The sequence below is a fragment of the Solanum stenotomum genome, chromosome 9, assembly GCF_019186545.1.
Source record: "Solanum stenotomum isolate F172 chromosome 9, ASM1918654v1, whole genome shotgun sequence".
Taxonomy (NCBI): Eukaryota; Viridiplantae; Streptophyta; class Magnoliopsida; order Solanales; family Solanaceae; genus Solanum; species Solanum stenotomum.
The window spans coordinates 5,870,140-5,890,393 of NC_064290.1; the positions used below are offsets into that span (position 1 = coordinate 5,870,140).

The 20,254-nt window shown below is 37.5% G+C and overlaps 1 protein-coding gene across 1 annotated transcript in view; it reads left to right on the plus strand.

Moving 5' to 3' along the window:
• Positions 1-19,841, plus strand: part of LOC125876127 (putative F-box protein At1g49610) — a 20,973-nt gene extending 1,132 nt beyond the window's left edge. Inside the window, exons 2-10 of the mRNA XM_049557245.1 lie at positions 2,695-2,871; positions 2,952-2,991; positions 3,461-3,667; positions 6,589-6,695; positions 17,183-17,382; positions 17,510-18,313; positions 18,625-18,804; positions 19,128-19,472; positions 19,557-19,841. Coding sequence (XP_049413202.1) covers positions 17,185-17,382; positions 17,510-18,313; positions 18,625-18,804; positions 19,128-19,472; positions 19,557-19,628 — 1,599 coding nt within the window. The 5' untranslated portion in view covers positions 2,695-2,871; positions 2,952-2,991; positions 3,461-3,667; positions 6,589-6,695; positions 17,183-17,184 and the 3' untranslated portion in view covers positions 19,629-19,841. The remainder of the gene's footprint in view (positions 1-2,694; positions 2,872-2,951; positions 2,992-3,460; positions 3,668-6,588; positions 6,696-17,182; positions 17,383-17,509; positions 18,314-18,624; positions 18,805-19,127; positions 19,473-19,556) is intronic.
• The last annotated feature ends 413 nt before the right edge of the window (positions 19,842-20,254 follow it).

The following is a 20,254-nucleotide window of genomic DNA, read 5'->3' on the forward strand; positions in this document are numbered from 1 at the left end:
TTTCTTTAACTTTCTGCATTGGGTTAGTAATATTCTTAAAGCACCTATTATTTCTTTCCTTCCAAATTGACCACCATATGCAAGATGGAACTAGATTCCACCATTTTTTCTGTGTTTTACTCCCCCCTCTTCTCATCCAACAGTTTAGTAGGTCAGTAGTATGCTCAGGCACCACCCAAGGATCTTGAATAATGCTTTGAAACATATACCATATCTGGGAAGTCACTCTACAGTGAAGGAACAAATGATTGTTTGTTTCCTCCTTCTCATGGCAAAAGAAGCACCTAGAAACAATCTGAAATCCTCTTTTTTTCAGTCTCTCCCGAGTCAGACATGCTCTTCTGCACACTGACCATGTGAAACACTTTATCTCGGTTGGGGTGTTGGATTTCCAAATTTGTTTCCAAGGTCCAAAAATGCCCCCCGGGTGTGTTGCCATGTCTCTTTTGTACATTCTTCCAACAGAAAATTCCCCATCCCTATCATGTTTCCATCTGATTGCATCAGGATTAGTGTTAAGTCCCGGAAAATCTTCCAACCTTTGCAGTAAATTGGCTACTCTATCCACCTCCCAGTCATTTAAGAGCCTCCTAAGGGTTATATTCCACCCTTGCTAAGACCACATCTCAGCAATAGATGCTCCAGGGTTGTCGCAAAAAGAGTACAAATCTGCAAAGTCCTCCATGAGGGAGTTCTGTCCTATCCACTTGTCTTTCCAAAAAAAGGATCCTAGTCCCCTCACCCACCTTGTAGCATATGCTCCTCGCTAGTTTTGGCCACAAATTTTTGATAGACCTCCAAACTGAGACCCCATAGGTGCTGGTCACAGTGTTGGATGACCATGAATCAGTTTGTCCATACTTGCTAACAATAACATCCTTCCACAGAGCCTGCCCCTCTTTACCAAACCTCCATAGCCATTTTGACAGTAAGCACCTATTTTGCAGACCTAGATTCTTAATGCCAAGACCTCCTGATTTCTTGCTTAGTTGGGCAGTTTGCCATTTGACCAAGTGAATGCCCTTTCCTTCCTTGTTGCCCAACCAAAGAAAATCTCTCCTTAGTTTATCTAATCTATCTTTCACCTTTGCAGGTAAGGGGAAGAGAGACATAACATAAGTAGGGAGAGCATCTAAGACAAAATTGATCATTGTTATTCTTCCTCCCAGAGATAGGTATTGTGTCTTCCAGGTGGCTAATTTTTTCTCAGTCTTCTCCACAATTCCATCCCATATTTCTAATTCTTTGTGGTTGTTACCCAACGGCATCCCTAGATATGTAGTTAGGAGATTTTCTATCTTACAACTCTAAATATTTGCTAAACACTGGATGTTAGCAACTTCCTTGACTTGAAACATGCTGCTTTTTCTCCAGTTCACAGAAAGCCCTGGCAATGCCTCAAAGATTACTAATATTATTCTGATGAAACACACCTGCTCAGCCTTGGCGTCACAGAAGATCACAGTATCATCTGCATACAATAATTGACAAATTTGTAGATCTTCCCCAGCTTGGTTGCCCACTTTGAATCCTTTTAACCATTTCTTCTGAGAGGCCACCCGTATCATACTATTAAGTCCTTCCATAGCTAGAATAAAGAGGAAAGGAGAAAGAGGATCACCCTGCCTCAACCCCCTTTCTGAGGGAAAAAAACCAGCAGGTTCTCCATTAATCAATATAGAGAACCTGACAGTTTTAATGCAAAATCCTATCCACTTCAGCCATTTCTCTCCAAACCCCATTTGTCTCAGGATATTAATAAGGAAATCCCAATTCACATGATCATAGGCTTTCTCAATATCAAGCTTACACATGATTCCTGGGGTTTCACCTTTAATCCTTGAATCTACACATTCACTAGCTATTAGAGCTGCATCTAGGATCTGTCTGCCCTGTATGAAGGCCATTTGATGTTTGTTGACTAGCTTGCTGATTACTTTTTTCACTCTTTCTGCCAGAAGCTTGGCAAAAATTTTATAAACTCCACCAATAAGACTTATTGGTCTAAAGTCTCTAAGTTCAGTTGCCCCTGGCTTCTTTGGAATAAGGGCCACATAGGTGGCATTGAGGCTCCTCTCAAACTCGTGTCTTTCATGAAAATGGTTTACTGCATTGATAAAATCAAACTTAAGCACCTCCCAAAAACTCTGAAAAAAACACATGGGGAATCCATCAGGGCCAGGTGCCTTGTCACTGGCACATGACTTGATGCACTTCAAAACTTCAGCCACCTCAAAGTGAGTTTGCAGCCAATCTCTTTCTTCCTCACTAATTTTCATGGTTCAGTAAGAAGTCTTTGCATCAAATTTGGTTGATGTATTATTTTTTGCTATTGTAAGAACTCCTTGATGACATTCTTTATCATGCCAATTCCTAAGGAAGAGAAACCCTTGTTTTCTTGATCATTTAATAGTATGTTCATAGTGCATAGAATCATTTCCCTTTAGCCATAATCCTTCGCCAACACTATTTACTTATGATCTGAAGTGCACTCCAAATTTGTGCATAGTATCAAATGTGTTTGAGCTTAATTTGAACTTAAAAACAATATGTTTTCATGGTCTAGATATGCATTGTTCAACAAAATAGATAGAAGATATTCATGTTTCACATAGCAACAAAAAAATTTGATCAATACGAAAATCTATTTATTTAGTTTCTTTTATCTTTTGTGTTTAATTTTTGTCTGCCTAGGTATTTTCTTCGTGGCAATTGAAAAATCTACCATCTCCGGCCTTCAGAGGCAAATCCCTTCATCTTCAATTGGATTTAGTGAAATGGCACGTACCAGGAATACTGAACTTGCTGAAGCACTGTCCTTGGTTGAAGAATCTTATCATCATAATAACTTCTTATGAATCTACATTCCATGTATGACAAAATTTAATTGTGTTTATTGCTCTTGTTGTTTTATTGCATTCTTTGAATGTTTGATTGGAACTTATTATCAGGGACACTAAAGATTTGGCAACATTTTGCTTTCAGACACTGGTAAGACACTAATCAGAGTTGGTATAACTGGGATGTGTTGAGCACTGACTCTGGCATTTTCCTGTTTTTTTTATAAGAACATTTTTTTTTTCAAATTTCATATACATTGTCCCTACTATGAAATGTGTGTGTTTCTCTACTATATGGAAATAGGATGATTTTTCCTAGTCTCCATCTTCTATTTACTCATTATATTGGGAATCCTGAGAAACCATCAAGTAGAAACATATGATATCGTGTTTTCTAGTTCTCTGTTACTCTCCCAAAAGACAAAAACAGTATTCAAAGTGGAACTAATTTTCTGAACTTGTATGGTTTTATATGGATTGTTTGACAGTAATTATAGATGTGTTCTCATCTTGTGTTACCCTAGCAATTTGTAATTTGTCCCTATCAGTGTCCGTTATATACTTGGGTTGCCGGGTTGGTACAACTCTTGACGGGATATTTTCTCTTGTGCTTATTGTAGAACACACTCTCATGGACTCGCCCATATGAGTTTGATGCGGATGAATATTGGAATATGGTAGATTCTCCTGTCCAGTGCTTGACTCATCACCTCAAGAAGGTGGTGGTAGCTGGTCATGTAATGAAGAAGCAGGTGATTCAGTTTCTGGAATATTTGTTCGAGCATTTCGTGGTGTTAGAGGAAATGAAGATATTCGCGGAAAAGCAGGTATTGACCTTTGGCCCAATTAATTTCTTCAATGATGAAAGCACCATTAGCCTCTGCCTCTGCTGTAGTGCACTTCTACTGAGGTGAACCCTTCAGACCTATTTGCTTAGATACTTTTAGTTTGAACAGTTTGTTCCTGGATGTCTTTTGCAATAAACAGTTAGTTGTTATCAGTATAAGTAAGTTGAACACATGATAATACTGTGCACAATGAATTACCTTGCTCTTCTATTCTAATACCAAACTTCTACTTGTCATGGCTTGAGTTTCAAGTTGGCTGCTAGTTCTTGTTTCTGATCCTGCATATCAATCCAAAGCCTATCATTGTAAACTCACACTAGTTAAAGATTTTTTCTCTGAAAGTATCTAACCATTTAAAATTCCAAGTTGCTATCCTACCCCACAATCTTTTTCTGAAAAGTGCATACAAAGAGATAGAGTTAACTTTTATAATCTTGAAAAATAAGGCAGGTCATCCAGTACCATCAGTGGCAGAGTCAGGATTTTTGCTTTAAGGAGATTCAAAATATAAAGAAGTCAAGGGGATTCAATAAATATATACACAACTACATACCCTGTGTAATCCCACAAAGTGGGGTATGGGGAGGGTACAGTATACAAAGACCTTACCCACTACCTTGGAGGTAGAGAGGTTGTTTCCTATAGCCCCTCATCCCAAGGAAAAACAGTCTGAAGCAGTATAGAGAAATAAATAACGGAAATGAAGAAAGTTGTGGCAAAATACTATAGACAACCTGACAAATTATCCTAGACAATAGTCATATCAAGATAAAACAATAATCCAAGTGTAAAATATCCACTTAATAAACCAAACTCAAAGGACAAGAAACTACAAAAGTAATACTATGACTAATAGTATAGAAGGATAAGCGAAACATAGCTCAACTATGTCCTCGGTTAGCTGAAGTTGCGTCATGCCCTATCTAATCACTTCTTCCAATATTTATTCGGCCTACCTTTACCTCAGCGCATCTCCTATGCACATGCCCAAACGATCTCAGCCTCATTTCCCACATTTTGTCTTCTATCGAGTCGAGGCCACTTCTAATATGCCTAGATAGGAAGGTCTGGAGGTCGAGGATTAGAGTAGAAGGGTAGTCGGTAGACGAGTGTTGTAGTACTTTTACATTGGAGAGGCAGGGAGCAAGTCTCCTCTTCTCCTTTATTAGCAGTCTTAGCTAGTATTCACATTGTATCTTATCCTTCCCTTTTAGTATTATTTGTTATCTAATTTGCTTTGTTTATCTTGCTATTCTGCTATCATTATTTTCCTTTGTGCTCTACTTTGATTACACTTCTTTTGAGGCCAAGATTCTATTGGAAACAACCTCTCCACCTCACAAAGGTAGTAAGGTGTGGTTACATCCTACCCTCCCTAGACCCATCTACGGGATTACACTGGGTATGTTGTTGTTTGAGGTGAAGAGTGTTGACTCTCTCTAAAATGTGTACTTGGAAGCACGAGAGCTACTTAATTTAGTAATTACTCTATTTCAATATGCTATAAGCTTATATTTTAGGTTTTACAGTAAAAAATTTACTGGTAGCTCTGGTAGACTCCTGGCCTGTTGTTGTTTGGTCGAATTGAACCATATTGTCTTCTTTTTAAAGAAAAACATATATGATAGAGAGTGGGGTTAGGAAGTACCTTGCAATTTGCATGGAGACTAAAAGACTGGACCTCTTTTTTAGTTGTAAAAGACAGGATTTCGATCTATTGGGGTGTTGGCCCAGACATCATGGTTATCAAGATAAATAGTATTTGGGGTCAGGGACTCAGGGTACCTCATTTTCATACTCTGTTCCCATTTCTATATGATGGAACTAGAACGTTTGTTCCTCTTCAAGGTGAAAATGCAGTTGATTATGGACAAAGGGGTTTTCTTGGATGCTTGTAATTGCTGGAATCAAGGTCAAGCCAGAGGCACTAATATGAATTCTGATAAAAGAATGACGTGTTTTTTTTGAATAGCTGAGGCAGATACCTTGATTATTCCCTTTTCAATTAAATAAGCATTTCTCAATTTGATTTTTGTTTTCCTTGGTAGCTCTATATGGTAGGATCAAGGTCATGCAGAGAGTTAAGTCATTTAATATGAGTAGTTTTAGGTTTCTTGTTATGCTTATGTTGTATTATCGGTCTATTGCAATGGTTGCTGCTTTTTTATGATTGACTATATAAACCCTTGTGATATAAAGTTTTAGACATATTCTTTTGACTTATTTATTGCGAGTGGGAGTTGCTTGTAGCCGATGGTTGAGTGTAATTTACTGACAACAAAGCACACAATGGAGTAAGCTTAGAGGCAAGACATTTTTGCCGAAAAAGCCTTTTATTCTCTATAAAAACTTTGTATAACTCTGTAACTTTTATGAAGCAAAATTCATACCATTTCTGTGCTGAATAGGCAAATCTGTAACTTGTGCTAAAAGAGGGCTTGATTTCTGATCTAAGACTAGAAAATCGATCCTTAAGTAGGTATACAAAAAATGTTATGCTATTCATTCTCTTTCCTTTTAGATAGTTAAATTTATGGCTGGAATGGTTCATCTTTAGTAGGGAGTATTTAGGTTTGGAAAATCTAGGGTTTTGCTTTTTTGTTTCAAATGTTTTTTTTGTAAAAGAGAAGAGGTCAGCAGGACACGATCCCGATTACTATTTTATTATAAATAATAAAAGTCTTTAGAATTAATAAAGAAAAAACTAAAAGTAATACTCTGTCTAGTTGAAACTGAAAAGTCTCGAACTTTCCATCGTCTCCATGACCGCCGGTCTTCTTAGTTCCGGTATGGAGATTCCCGATCATTTCTTAGCTTGCTGGCCTTTTTGTAGGCGTTTTGTTGCATTTCCTTTTTTCTTTTCTGCGAAATGTATCTCACGTTTGCTTGTTTATTCCTAGGTTGTTGTAGGCATTGATTCTAGATCTGTTGTTGGTGAAGTTCGTTGTTGTTGAAAGTGATTCCAGATCTACTCTTCTGATGGCTCTGTGTTGATCTTGGCAGTAAGGTATGAATTTTCCTTTTTTAAACCTTTCTTTTTTAATGATGTGCTTCTCGGTATTTTCCATGTACTTGTCCCAATTTTTGTGGTTATTGCTTTTGCTCTGTTCTTCAATCCAATCTTTATGGCTGTTTTTTAAGAGACTCTGGTGGTTGTGGCCTTTTACTGCTTTCCATCGACTTTTGAACAGTGGCATGAGCATCTCACGATGTTGATACCACCACTGTCCAAACTTCAATTTATTCAGTACAGCCCGCCCTTGTATGTGTCTCCTTTTCTGATCCTTCCTTTGTGTTGAGATTGTATACCATGTACTTAAATTTCCTTGGTTCTTGTGTTCTGTTTATTTTTGTTTATGTATGATGCATGTGTGCTCCGTTCCTGCGAAATTGCGTAAACAGTTAGTCTAAATCATATCCTCGTTGTTCTTCTCCCAAAGGATTTGAACTCGGGGTTCTGGCGTATGAGTTTTCTCTTTCTAGTCCTTTCATTTTTAAAGATATGTTTCTGGTAATTTTTCATGTACTAGTCTCGATTTTTGTGGTTGTTGCTTTTGCTCTGTTCTTCAATCGAATGTTTCTGGCTGTTTTTTAATACTCTGGTGGTTGTGGCCTTTTACTGTTTTCCATCGACCTTTGAACAGTGAGATGAGCATCTTAAGATGCTGATACCACCGCTGTCCCAACTTCGATGTATTTAAATCAGCTTGCCTGTTTTTTGATCCTTCATTTGTATTAAAATTGTATACCTTTATTTAGATTATTTTTTTTGTTCTTGTGTACTGTTTTTCTTTGATGTATGATGCATGTGTGCTCTATACCTACAATATTGAGCAAACAGTTAGTGTAAATCGTATCCTCATAGCTCTCCTCCCGAAGGATTTGAACTTGAGGATCCTTTTTCTTTTCCTTCTCTTGACTATCCTTCACTTTCTGCATAGTCTTATTCTTAGGTAGGGCACCGGTAGCTTATCACTATTTATAATTCTCCTGCCTTGGAAATTCCATTTCTTAAAAATTGTTCACTTTAACAGTCCCTTTCTCCAGTGCTAAGTTAGCCATATAGTCTGCCAATTTATTTGCTTCCCTGAGAATGTGAGTTATGATCATTGTTCTGCCTTGCATCTGTTTCCATATCTCCTCCAATGTGGTCACCACTTTCTATGGAATCTTCCAAGTTTTTTCTACAATATTCTTAATTAGTAGAAAATCAGTTTCAATGATCACCCTGTCCAAATGTGCTGTCTCTATGTACTTCAAAGCCCCTAAAATAGCCATGGCTTCTGCTTGTGTATTAGTACAGGATAACTCTTCAATCTCCTTAGCTTGTGCCTGTAGTACATCCCCTTTGGTATCTCTTATGCAAAAACCCCCAAGAACTCCTTCCTAGGTTTACTTTAGATGCTCCATCAGTATTAACTTTAACCCATCCTGTGTCAGGTGGTTTCCAAATGACTTTGGTTACCTTGTCTGTGGGACTGTAGGTATATAGAGCCTCCACCATTATACCCCAATTGTTAGGGACATTTCTGCAATTCCTCCTCTTTACTTTTATGAATAAAGCCAGTGTGTGCATGATCTTATATGTCAATCTGTTACTGGGCATCTTCCCTCCATGTCTCAAGGTGTTTCTCCTTTTCCACAATTCCCACAGTATTATAGAAGGAATAGCATGAAATATGTAGTTAATCTAGGGATGAACATTTATGTCCCACCACTTGGAATAATAACATTGTTCTCTGTATTCATTCCTGCTGGTCCATGGAAATATTTTCACACCATTTGAGCAGTTGATGACTGTAGGAACACATGAGCTCTGTTTTCTGTCTTAGGGTCCTCACAGCAATAGCACCTGGAGGGAAATTGAATTCCCCATCTTCTCAGTGTATCATCTAGTGGTACTTTTGCTTTCCACAGCTTCCACATAAAAAATGAGATTTTAATAGGCATACCTTTTGTCCATGTGTAGTTGTACACCTTATTCACTTCTTGTCTCTGTCTAATATGATGGAAGGCTGAAGTCATTGTAAACTTTCCTGTGGATTCCAGCTTCCAATAAGGTTTGTTCGATTCCTCCTCATACTTTGTTGGGTTAATTTTGTGAAGGATATACTCTACCAGATTTTGAGGGAGTAGATTTCTGAGGTACCGTTCATTCCTTTGTCCTGCTTCTGCCACATCCTTGACCAAGATCAGTGTTTGGTCATAATCTACTCCCGGAGGAATAAGTTTATGAAGTGCTCCCATTCCTGTCCAGTTATCTAGCCAGAAGTATGAATCCCTTGTTTAATTAACCACCAGATTTCAGGTTCTATCTCCTCTCTGACTTTGATCATTTTCTTCCATATGTAAGTGCTTGTCTTGGCTTGTACCACCACTAGATTGTGTATTTTTAGATACTTGTTGGTCGTGTAACTTCTCCACAATGATTCTTTAATCCTTATGTTCCACCATAGCTTTGCAAATGAAGCTCTAGACACATTTTGTAAACTTTTGAAACCCATTCCTTCCTCTTCTTGTGGATGACATAAGATTGTCCAAGTGGCCCTGTGTCTACTAGAGTTTCCAACTGAGTTGCTTCAAGAACTTGGCAAACAGTCTGTGAAGTTGAGTTGTGACTACTGCAGGGGGTCACATGCTGATAGCAAATGGATGGCACTCTGCAGGACTGATCTAATCAGGGTTGTCCTTTCTTCTACGGATAAGAGCTTTCCGGTCCAGGAACTTAATCTATTTTGAACTTTATCCAGCAATTCTTTGTAAAAAATATTTGTGTTTTGCTAAAGTATATTGGTACTCCCAAATAGGTAAAAGGAAACTCTTTTCTTGGGATCGTGGTCACTGAATATACCTGCTCCACCAACCTTTGGGGGGTCAGATGGTGCATGAAAACTGCACTCTTGTCTTTGTTGATAAGCTGCCCACTCACCTTTTCATAATTTGCTAGAGTATTCATTCATAATCAGTTCTAAAGAATACCTGTCAGCTGAAGCAAATATAATTGTGTCATCTGCATTGGCTAGGTGATTCACGTAGGGACTCCACTTTGGCGTTCCATATTCCTTGTATCTATCATTATAGTGCAATGCATTTACTGCTCTGGATAAACACTTAGCAGCCAATTTGAATAATGTCGGTGATAGGGGATCTCCATGTTTCACACCCCTGGAAGATTAAGAATCGTTGAAGTTGTCCATTAACTAGTATTGAGTACCAGTTATTAGACACTATCCTGTATACCATATCAAACAAGGACTCTCCAAATCCCATTTTTCTCAACACCTTAGTCAAGAAAAGCCATGATGCTCTGTCATACGCTTTTGTCATGTCTAGCTTTATAACAATATTAGCGGACTTTTCCCTTATTCTGATATGATGAATTATTCTTGCATTTGTAGGATGTTTTCTACGATACTCATGCCTCTAAAAAACCTGACTCTTGTGGAGATATCAATGTAGGAAGGAGCTTTACCAATCTATCATGCATGATTCTGGAGAAAACCTTGCTAGTGAAATTGCTTAAGCTAATAGATCTCAAGTCTGAAAAAGTAGTGATGTCTTTCTTCTTAGGGATTAATACCAGATTTTACAGGTTATGTACCTTGGTACTTCATGGACACAGAAAAATGACTTCACCATCTTTGTCATAGCTTTGGCAATTATGTTCCAGCAAGCCTGAGATCTTTTTCCTGTATATTCATCTGGTCCTCCTGCATGTCTGAATTTAATCCAAACACTGTATTTTTTATTTCTTCCTTGTCTGGCATTTCAATAATCTGTGCATTCTGATCATCTGTTATCATTCTTGGGATATATTCTAGCATCTCAAAACTAGTATTGAGATTATCTGGTCTGTATAAAATCTGATAGCTTCCAGTGCGATGTCCTCCTCACTATCCAGCCACACTCCTCTGTCATCTTGTATTCTCTGTGACTTCAATCTTCTCCTTTTTTCCATTAACATATGTGTGGAAAAATTTAGTATTTCTATCCCCATCTGCAAACCATTGCATTTCTGCCTTTGTTTCCAGAAATTTTCTTCCACTGTATAGAACTTGATTAGATTTGCTTGTACCGTCTGCAGTTTTTCTCTGTTTGTGTTCGTTGGGTGTGTCTCAAATTCCTTTTCATGAACCTGCACCACTTCCTCCAAAGAGGCAATCTGTTTGAAGATGTCTGCATATGTATCCCTACTCCATTTTTGATAATGCTCTACTCACCTTCTTCAGCTTATTATGAAAGTTGAAAAAGGGGTCAGAACTGTGCACTTCCTGCCAATTGTCTTCAACTAATTTCTGTAATGTCTCATACTCCACATAAAAGTTCAAAAATCTGAATGTTTTCCTGATTGGCCTGTCTTCTGATTTGGTTGTTAAGATTAATGGAGAATGATCAGATCCTTGCTTAGTGAGGTGTTCTACTTCCAAGTTGGGGAATAGATTTTGTAAAGCTTGATTACCCAAGCATCTATCCAGTCTTTAAAAAATGCAAGTTGCAACTTGCATCTGTTCTTCCATTCCACCAAGTGTACATGCTTCCTTTGAAACCCAAATCTGCTAGTTGACAAGTGTTTATACAATGAATGAAATCTTTAGTTTCATTGTATTGAGCTGGTAGACCCCCAAGCTTCTCCATATCATCTGTTATCATATTGAAATTTCGTACTACTACCCGTGGAAGAGTCATGTTTGTTGCAATATCATGTAAGTCATCCCACAAGGCAATTCGTGTGTGTCTATTAGTACTGGCATACACTATTGTAACCTGTGTTTCCTGTCCATCATCATTGTCTGTGAGTTTGAAGGATAACGATTGTTTTGTATCAATTTGCACTTCCATCTGGAATCTGTCTTCTATAAAGAGCCATATTTCCACCTTCAATTTATGGCAGGTTGTTCCTATATTTAGCCATAGTCTATACATGTCAATGTTCCTATGATGTTGAAATGGTTCCAGTGAAGCTGTGATGTTGAAGTGTTTTTGTCTGCTCAATATCACTACTCTTTCAAAAGCCTGTTGTGTACTAACAGACCTTATATTCCATATAAGTGAGCAATTCATTGAGAATTGGTTTTGGCGAGGGTTGTCCTTGTTAGTATACCTTTTTTAGGAGGTACACTTTTATCTCTGCTTTTAGTGATTTTCCTTTTCTTCTTTACCTTAGCAATCTGTCTAGGAGATAAATCTCTTTTGTTGTTTGTCTGTATTGTATCTACAGAGTGTTTTGGATAATCATCATCTCCAATATCTGCCACTTTTTCCTGATCTTCTTGTTCCCCTTTTTCTTCTGATGTTGTCTCTGTATTTTATCTTTTGCTGTTGGCATTGTCCTGATTACCCTGAATTGTGTCTGTCACTGCTGATGTACCTGTCTCTATTGAATCTGCAGATTCCTGTTCTTCCTGTGTTGTTGGCTGGTTGTCATCTGGAGGTTCTTTGGGGGGTGTGCATCTCTCCTGTGCTTTCTGAACTTGCTGGTATTGGTCTATGTTTTGATTATTGTTTTGTATGCTTTGATTCTCCATATTTTCTGATTTTTTTTCCTGTGAATTATGTTGTAAGCCTTGTGTCTCTTGATTGTTTATGGGTTGTGTGGAAGTGTTTGTAGTAGATTAATTACAGTGTTATTAAAAGTGAATGTTCCGTTGCATAAAGCGAGAAGCAAAGGGAAGCGAAGCTGTATCCTTTTTTGCAGTGAAGTGAAGCTATGGTAAAGAAGCAAGCGCTTCAGTCCCAGAAGCGAGAAGCGATACTTCAGTAAAAGCAAGAATTTTTCTCGCTTTTCTGCTTAAGTGAGGTCGACAGAACGAGGGCTTTTTTTTTTATTTCGTAAAACACTTTTTGCCTTCTTTCCCAACATTTCCCTCTATTTCACTTCTCTTGTTGCGACACTCTTTAAAGTGACTGCAAGTTAAGTTTTTCATCTCTTCTTCTTTTCTTTGTTTCTCTGGCTACTGTGTTTTTTCCAACTTGCAGGATGCAATTTTCCCTGTTTTGTTTTTTCCTGTTTTGCAATGATCATCTCTGTTTTTTTTCTTTCAGTTTCACAATTATTTTTTTCTCTGCTTTGTATTGCTTTCTCTGTTATGCTCTGTTTTTGGTCCATATTCTGCAATTTTCCCTCTGTTTTATTTTTATTTTTTGTTCCGTCTCTATTTTCACTGTTCCTTTTTTTTTTGGTAGTAAATTATATTTACTTTTTTATTTAAGGATTGAAAGATTTGCTAAATATGTTATTTCTATTGAATTCTTGGTTATTTGTCTATGCATATTTGATATTTTTTGTTTTTGTACTAAATAGCGGTTTAGTTGAAAAAGGTGTGCGCTTCGCTTCACGCATCTCGCTTCGGTGAATCTAGCCCTTGTCGCTTCTTTTTTTTTTTGCTTCTCGCTCTCCAAAACACTGAGATTAAATAACTCTGATTGGGTTTCGTATTTGCTTGTCTGTTATCTTTGTTGCCTCTTCTTTCTGTCCTTTATTTGCCGCAACGTTTATGTCTCTATTTTTCCAAAAGATGCTTCTACCCATGGCTTTGTTGTCTTCTTCCTTTTAGAATTGTAGTCATGCGGAGCTTCCTTTGTCATCTCTTTTCCTTCTTCCTGTTTGTCCTCTATATGGTCTACAAGGGCCTCATATTTGTTAGTATTACTAGCTGCTTTCCCTTTGATATCATTGGTCGGCTGATTAACTTTGTGTTGTTCTTGTCTTTCCTCTTGTTCCTTTTGGGTGAGTTCTTGTTGCTTGCCCTTACTCTTCCTATTTTGAACCACATTCCAGTTATGATGGATTGATCTTCCATTCTTGTAAACTCCATTCAACTTTGGTGCGCTAGTTGATTGATTCTCTTTATTTTCCTCACCCTTTGCCTTGTCTTTGAAAGTTTTCTTCTTATCCTCTTGTTTATGTAACATCCGACATCCTTGCATATCATGGCCTTGGAGTCTACAATGTGTGCAATACTTCGGGAGATAGCTCTGCCATTTAGATCTCACTGTTTCGGTGTCTTCTTCTACACGGTTTATTTGGATTCTCTTAAGAATTTCTTTGAGTAGATCGACTTCCACCTTCACCTGAGCACAACTAGGTCTAATTTGGTTATTTGTGGCTTTGTCAATCACTAGGGGTTTACCCACTGCGTTTGCCAATAGAGAACATAAATTCTTTGTCAAATAGGTTTGCAGGCAATCCTAGGATTGATATCCATGCAATTGTAATGGTTGTTTCTTCCTCTTAAACCAAGGATCCCACTTCAAAAACCTCAATGGCTAATATATATTCCTTATTCTTAATTCACATGCTTTGGACATTAACGTCGCATAGTCCTCCAGTCGGGAAAGTTTTATCAAAATGTGTCTATCTTCTCGAAAACCAATATTACATGGTCCCTTGATCTCCAAATTGAATTGGAATTGCCTTCCTCAACTCATATAAATCTGTACGGCCATAGGAGAATTTTGATACCAATGCGAATTGTAAATTTAGCCTTACAATTAATCTATCGAATTCCTTTGTGGTCCACATTGTCGTTGGTTCGCCATGCAAGAAGGTGATTGGTTTGATAATCGTAGGCTCTTCCTCTTGTTGTAGCAGGGTATTGTGCAAAACATCAGCATAATTGAAGGCATTGGTGTTGGCGTTTGGGAATGGATTGCTGTAGTGGGAAGACCAGCTTCGGAGTTAGGGTAGGGTTGGCCGCTGGCTGATGAGGCCATTCATGGTGGTTGGGAGATAGGTTTTCAGAGAGCATTTTCCCCTTTCCATTATGTTGAATACATTTAAGTACACACCTCCCTTTAAAGTGATGTGAGCAAGAATTGAACCTGCAACCTCTTTGACATGTTGAATCTGGAAATGAGAATCTTTCTTTGATTCAACTTGTATTGCATCTTTCTATAACCAACGTATCTTGGGATCCTTTCTTTTCTAGGTATAAAATACCCAAATATTCTGCTTTTAAGATAGTTAAATTTTGTCTTGTTCCCATTTTCGGTTAAAATTTGGTTTGGATCTTGTTGAGAATACAATTACATAATAAAAGTGTGCTTTCCCTAACATCTTAAACTTTTAGATGAGATGGTCACACACTTTAACATTGTATCAGAGTAGGCAGAGGTCCTGAGATTGAATCTCACCACCACCCATATCAAAAAAGAATTTTAACGTGCTTGACTCATGAAAAAGAATCTGTCCCGCACGTGAGGAGGCGTGTTGAGAATACAATTACATAATAAAAGTGTGCTCTCTTTAACAACTTAAGTTTTTAGATAAGATGGTCACACATTTTAATAGATCTACTGTAAGCTCCATGCTATATATGAGATTTTGGTTTGTGCTCGTATACTATTTTGAATAGTGGCTCTTTCTAGGCAACAAATTATCGATATGTCTAAATATGTGCAAGTATGTGCCATTACTGATCTAAGGGCGAAGAGATCTGTTCAGAAACTGGTATACATCTCATGCACTTATCGCATCTGTGTGCAGGTTAACTCTTGTTAGGTGCCATTCAGAATAGAAAATCTGGATTTCTATGTTGTTTTCAAATTTTTGGATCTCGAAATGAAAATGTAGTTATGTAACTTTATAATGTGAGCTACATCGCTACATAATGGTCTATGAGTTCTGATGATATTTTTTAGGTTAGATACTAGAGACTTGTTAAGGTTTTCAAGAGGAAGGGTTGCTTGTCAAGCTAGCCTATATATGTATAATAATAATAATAAATTTCTTTCTATTTTATTTTATTATATAAGAAAAATGGAAATATTTGCTTTTTTTTTTCAACAGCTCCTTCTTCTTTGTCAATACTGCTAATGACCTATGTGTTTGCCTACTTTACTTATTAAAGGTAGTGACAATGGGTTATTCAAACAAAAAGAAAAGGCCCCTACTCAGTTTCGCAAGCCTTTGTCATTGTTTGGTTTATGATCTGTTTGTTTGTCTTTTAGGTCAATACCTTTGATGTGTGTGCATATTCATTTCTTTTTCCATTGAAATTTTTTTAAGCGGCATCCTTTAGACGTTTTAAAAGTTATTATTAGTATCAGTTATATATATTTAGCGTACTTTTTACTTTTATTTTATTAATTATGATGATATGATATGAACTCAAATGAAGAATTAAGTATTTTGGGTCTATTATCTAAGGAAATGGAGGATCGATGAGGATGTCACACTTCATATTAGAACATGGGTAGATGAAATGGAGGTTCGTATTTGGTGTCTTATGTGATAAGAATGTTTCATTGAGACTTTAAGGTAAGCTCAATAGAGTGGTGGTTAGACCAACTATGTTGTACATTGTACAAAGATGAGTGTTGGCCAGTCAAGAACTCTCAAGTTCAGAAGATGAAAGTAGCAGAAATGAGGATGCTTGGATGGATATGTGCGCATATTAGGAGAGATACGATAGGGAATGAAGATATACAGGGCAAGGTGGGGGTGACATCCATGGCAGACAAGATGCTCGAAGTGAGACTGCGATGATTTGGGCATGTGAAGAGGAGGAGCACAGATACCCCAATAAGAAGGTGCAAGAGGTTGAAAATGATAGGTCTAAGGAGAGGTAGAGGTAGACCGAGGAAAAATTGAGGAGAGGTGATTACACAAGACATGTCACATCTTCAGCTCACCGAGGACATGACCCTAGATAGGAGAGCATGGAGGTCGAGGATTAATGTAGACTGTTAGTTGGTAGTCGAGCGACCTCTTCCTAGTAGAGCAGGGATCTAGGCTGGAGCACCTATATACTTAACAATATTGTAATTATGCTAGCATTATCTTATTCTTCATTTCTATTACTATTGTTGTCACTTTTACTTTGGCCATCTTTTGTTTTGTTCAAACCTGTTCTGGGAAATGATTTTCTTGAGCCGGGGGTCTATTGGAAACCACCTCTCTATCCACAAAGATAGGGGTAAGGTCTGCATCTTTCCCTCCCCAAACCCCACTTATGGGATTGGGTATGTTGTTGTAGGATACTAGCATACATATAGCTGACCTCAACTTGTTCAACTTGTTTGGGGCTGAGACGTAGTTGTTGTATCCTTTTGATGTTTTGTGTAAGAGATAGTTGAGTTTACACTTGTTTGTTATATAAGTGATTACTCTTAGAAAGTTATTAAATTTAAGATTGTATTTTCTTGTCTTAGAACTTCTTTTCAATTTAAACTTTATGATTAATTACTTCAAAAAACTTCCTAATATGATTGATCTTATGCCTTATCATCATGCTGTTATCTCTAAATGGAAATTTGATATGTTAAGATTGATGCACCCTAGGATTTCCTCAATCTGATTAACTTGAGGGGATGAAAAGTTTTGTTCCCTTCTTCTTGGTTTGTAGGAATAACATATGCCAGTCACTCTCTATAGATTAATCCTCAATCTGGAAAAAACTGTTCTTTCTGAATATCCCAATTTAAGGCTGAAGATTTTCTTCAGCTCATAGTTTTCAATTTTTCGCACCTAAAATGTGTTGTGATGTTTTACAGAAATGAATATGTCTTCAAAACAAAGAAGCTGTGTTTTTAATGAAGACCGCTTCAGTGGACTACCAGATGCCATCCTCATCCATATTCTCTCCTTATTGCCATCAAAGGATGTTGTCAATACAATGTTAATTAGAAGATTTCATCACCTCTGGCCATTCATCCACACACTCAATTTCGATCAATGCATGTGGCCGGGGCACATATGTGGCAGCTATGCTCGAGCTTGTCGCCCAATCTATGATGAGAAGTATGTTAACTTTGTTCGTCATGTGCTTCTTCTTCATAAGGGCCCAACTATTCATAAGTTCTGCCTTNTGGCCGGGGCACATATGTGGCTGCTATGCTCGAGCTAGTCGCCCAATCTATGATGAGAAGTATGTTAACTTTGTTCGTCATGTGCTTCTTCTCCATAAGGGCCCAACTATTCATAAGTTCTGCCTTAAGTTTCATTTTAGATCATTTTATGAATTTTGGCAAAGAACATCCGGCAGAACAGACATATGGCATTATGATTTCCTGAGGAGTGAGAAAAGGATGGCTAATGAAATTGGTGCCTGGATCCAGTTCGCACTAAATAAGAATTTGGAGGTCCTTGACTTGTCTTTCTATGAGCATGGTACAGATCAGCCACAAGCTTTTTATGATCTGCCTAATTGTGTTCTAAGCAGTCCTCATTTGGTTGAACTCCGGTTGACATACTGTAAGATAAATTTAAAAAGGAAGAGTGAGCTCAAGTCTCTAAAAACATTATATCTTGATAATGTTATGCTAATTGATCAGTCAATGAATTATATTCTATCTGGTTGCCCGATGCTTGAGGAATTGACGCTGCAGCTTTGCTATTGCCGTAGAAGCGTGGTTCTGCTCAATTCAAATTTAAAGACATTGAAGCTTGACATTAGATGGTTTCAACCAAGGATACATGTCTCCTGTCCAACTCTCCTATCATTTGATATGTCTGGAGCTGTAGAGGTGCTGGATATTGCAAATGTAGCATCTATTGCTGAAGTATCTGTCAAGCGTAATTTAATATTTGACTTCAATGAGGACAATAATTACCAAAACTTGAGAATATTCCTCCAAACATTTAGCAGGGCCAAAACTCTGAAGCTATGCTCCTGGCTTGCTCTGGTACACACTTTTTCTCTTTCTTCATAACTTCTCCAGGTATAGTTATGATTCCTGACTCTATTGAAAGATAGCCTTTAGGGTGATATACTAACTATAAACTGGATTAGAGGGGTTATGGTGTTGGGTTTTGTCTTTAACGTATCAGACTCAGGCATCTGTCAATATTTCATGTACATTGTGCAATCAGCTTTTTAAGGCTTTTGTTACTTACCCTGTGGTAGTCAGTACAAATCCTTGTTCATTAAGATCAATACAAAAATCACTATTTATTTTGTTTCTTGAACTCTTATGTTTAATTTTTGTCTGCCTAGGCATTTTCTGTGTGGCAGTTGAACAATCTACCATCTCCAACCTTCAGCTGCAAATCCCTTCATCTTCAATTGGATTTTGTGATATGGCACCTACCAGGAATACTGAACTTGCTGAAGCACTGTCCTTGCTTGGAGAATCTTATCATCGAAATTACTTCTTACGATGGATTTACACCCTACGTATGACAAATTTTAATTGTTTTATTGCTCTTGTTGCTATCTGTGCTTTGCAATGTTTGTTTGGACAGTACACTAACCAGATTAGGTATGATTGGGATATTTCTAATTCTATTTTCTTCTCCAAAAGATAAACAACAGTTTTTAAGGTGGAAACTTAATTTTAAGAACTTGTATGGTTTTATATATATTGTTTGACAGTAATCTAGATGTGTTCTCATCTTGTGTTACCCTAGCAATTTGTATTTTTTAGTCTTATTCAGTGTCTGTTATTATTGGGTTGGTACAACTCTTAATGTGGAGATTTTCTCTTGTGCTTATTTTAGAACGCACTCTCCTGGATTCACCTATATGAGTTTGATGCTGGTGAATATCGGAGTATGGTAGATGTTCCTGTCCAGTGCTTGATTGATCACCTCAAGACGGTGGAGGTAGCTGGCTTCGTAATGGAGAGACAGATGATTCATTTTCTGGAATATTTGCTCGGGCATTCCATGGTGTTACAGAAAATGAAGATATTTGCAAAAAAGAAAACCTCTGGTAAGGCTTATGAAACCTCTAACCCAAATAGTCTTACATCTGGTAAGGCTCATGAAACCTCTGACCCAAATAGTCTTACGTCTGATAAGGCTCATGAAACCTCTGACCCAAATAGTCTTACGTCTGATAAAGTTCATGAAACCTCTAACCCAAATAGTCTTACATCTGATAAGGCTCATGAAACCTCTGACCCAAATAGTCTCAAGTCTGATAAGGCTCATGAATATAAAGAGAGGCTTCTGAATGCACCAAAAGCCTCTGCCGCTGCTGCAGTGTTCTTCTACTGAGGTGAACCCTTCAGACGTATTTAATTAGATGCTTTTAGTTCGAACAGTTTGTTTCTGGGAACTCTCTTGCAATAAACAGTTAGCTGTTATTGTTATAAGTTGTAAAACTCCTGATAACAATATGCACAATGAATTGTGCTGTGGACACAGTTTCCTGCATTTTCTGTAATAACTGTTGAACGGTTTTCCTGCTGGATGTTATAAAGTTTTTCTGTGAAATTTCATTTACATGAGTACCTAGTAGAGGAGAAAGGTAGATTCATGTGCTTTCTTTTATTTGTTCAGTTTTCTACTACTAATTTTCAGAAATTTTTTACATGTATTACATACATACACTGATGCATTTCATAAAAATACTCTACAAAACTATTCTTTTTAACCAAGTTTCTTGAAAACCAGAAGTGTTTTTGCTGCTTCTTTTTGAAAGTGCTTATTTTAGAGAGTCGAGGTGTTTGGCCAAGCTTTTAGAGAAAGCATAAGTACTTTCGAGTACTATCAGGAATTTTTCAGAAGTTGAAAGTATCAGAGGTTTTCTCTGGAAGCACTTTTGAAATTTTGGCCAAGCACAAATTCTACTCTAATCTTGACAAGTGTATTTTTCAAATTGGTTTACCAAACACTATCTG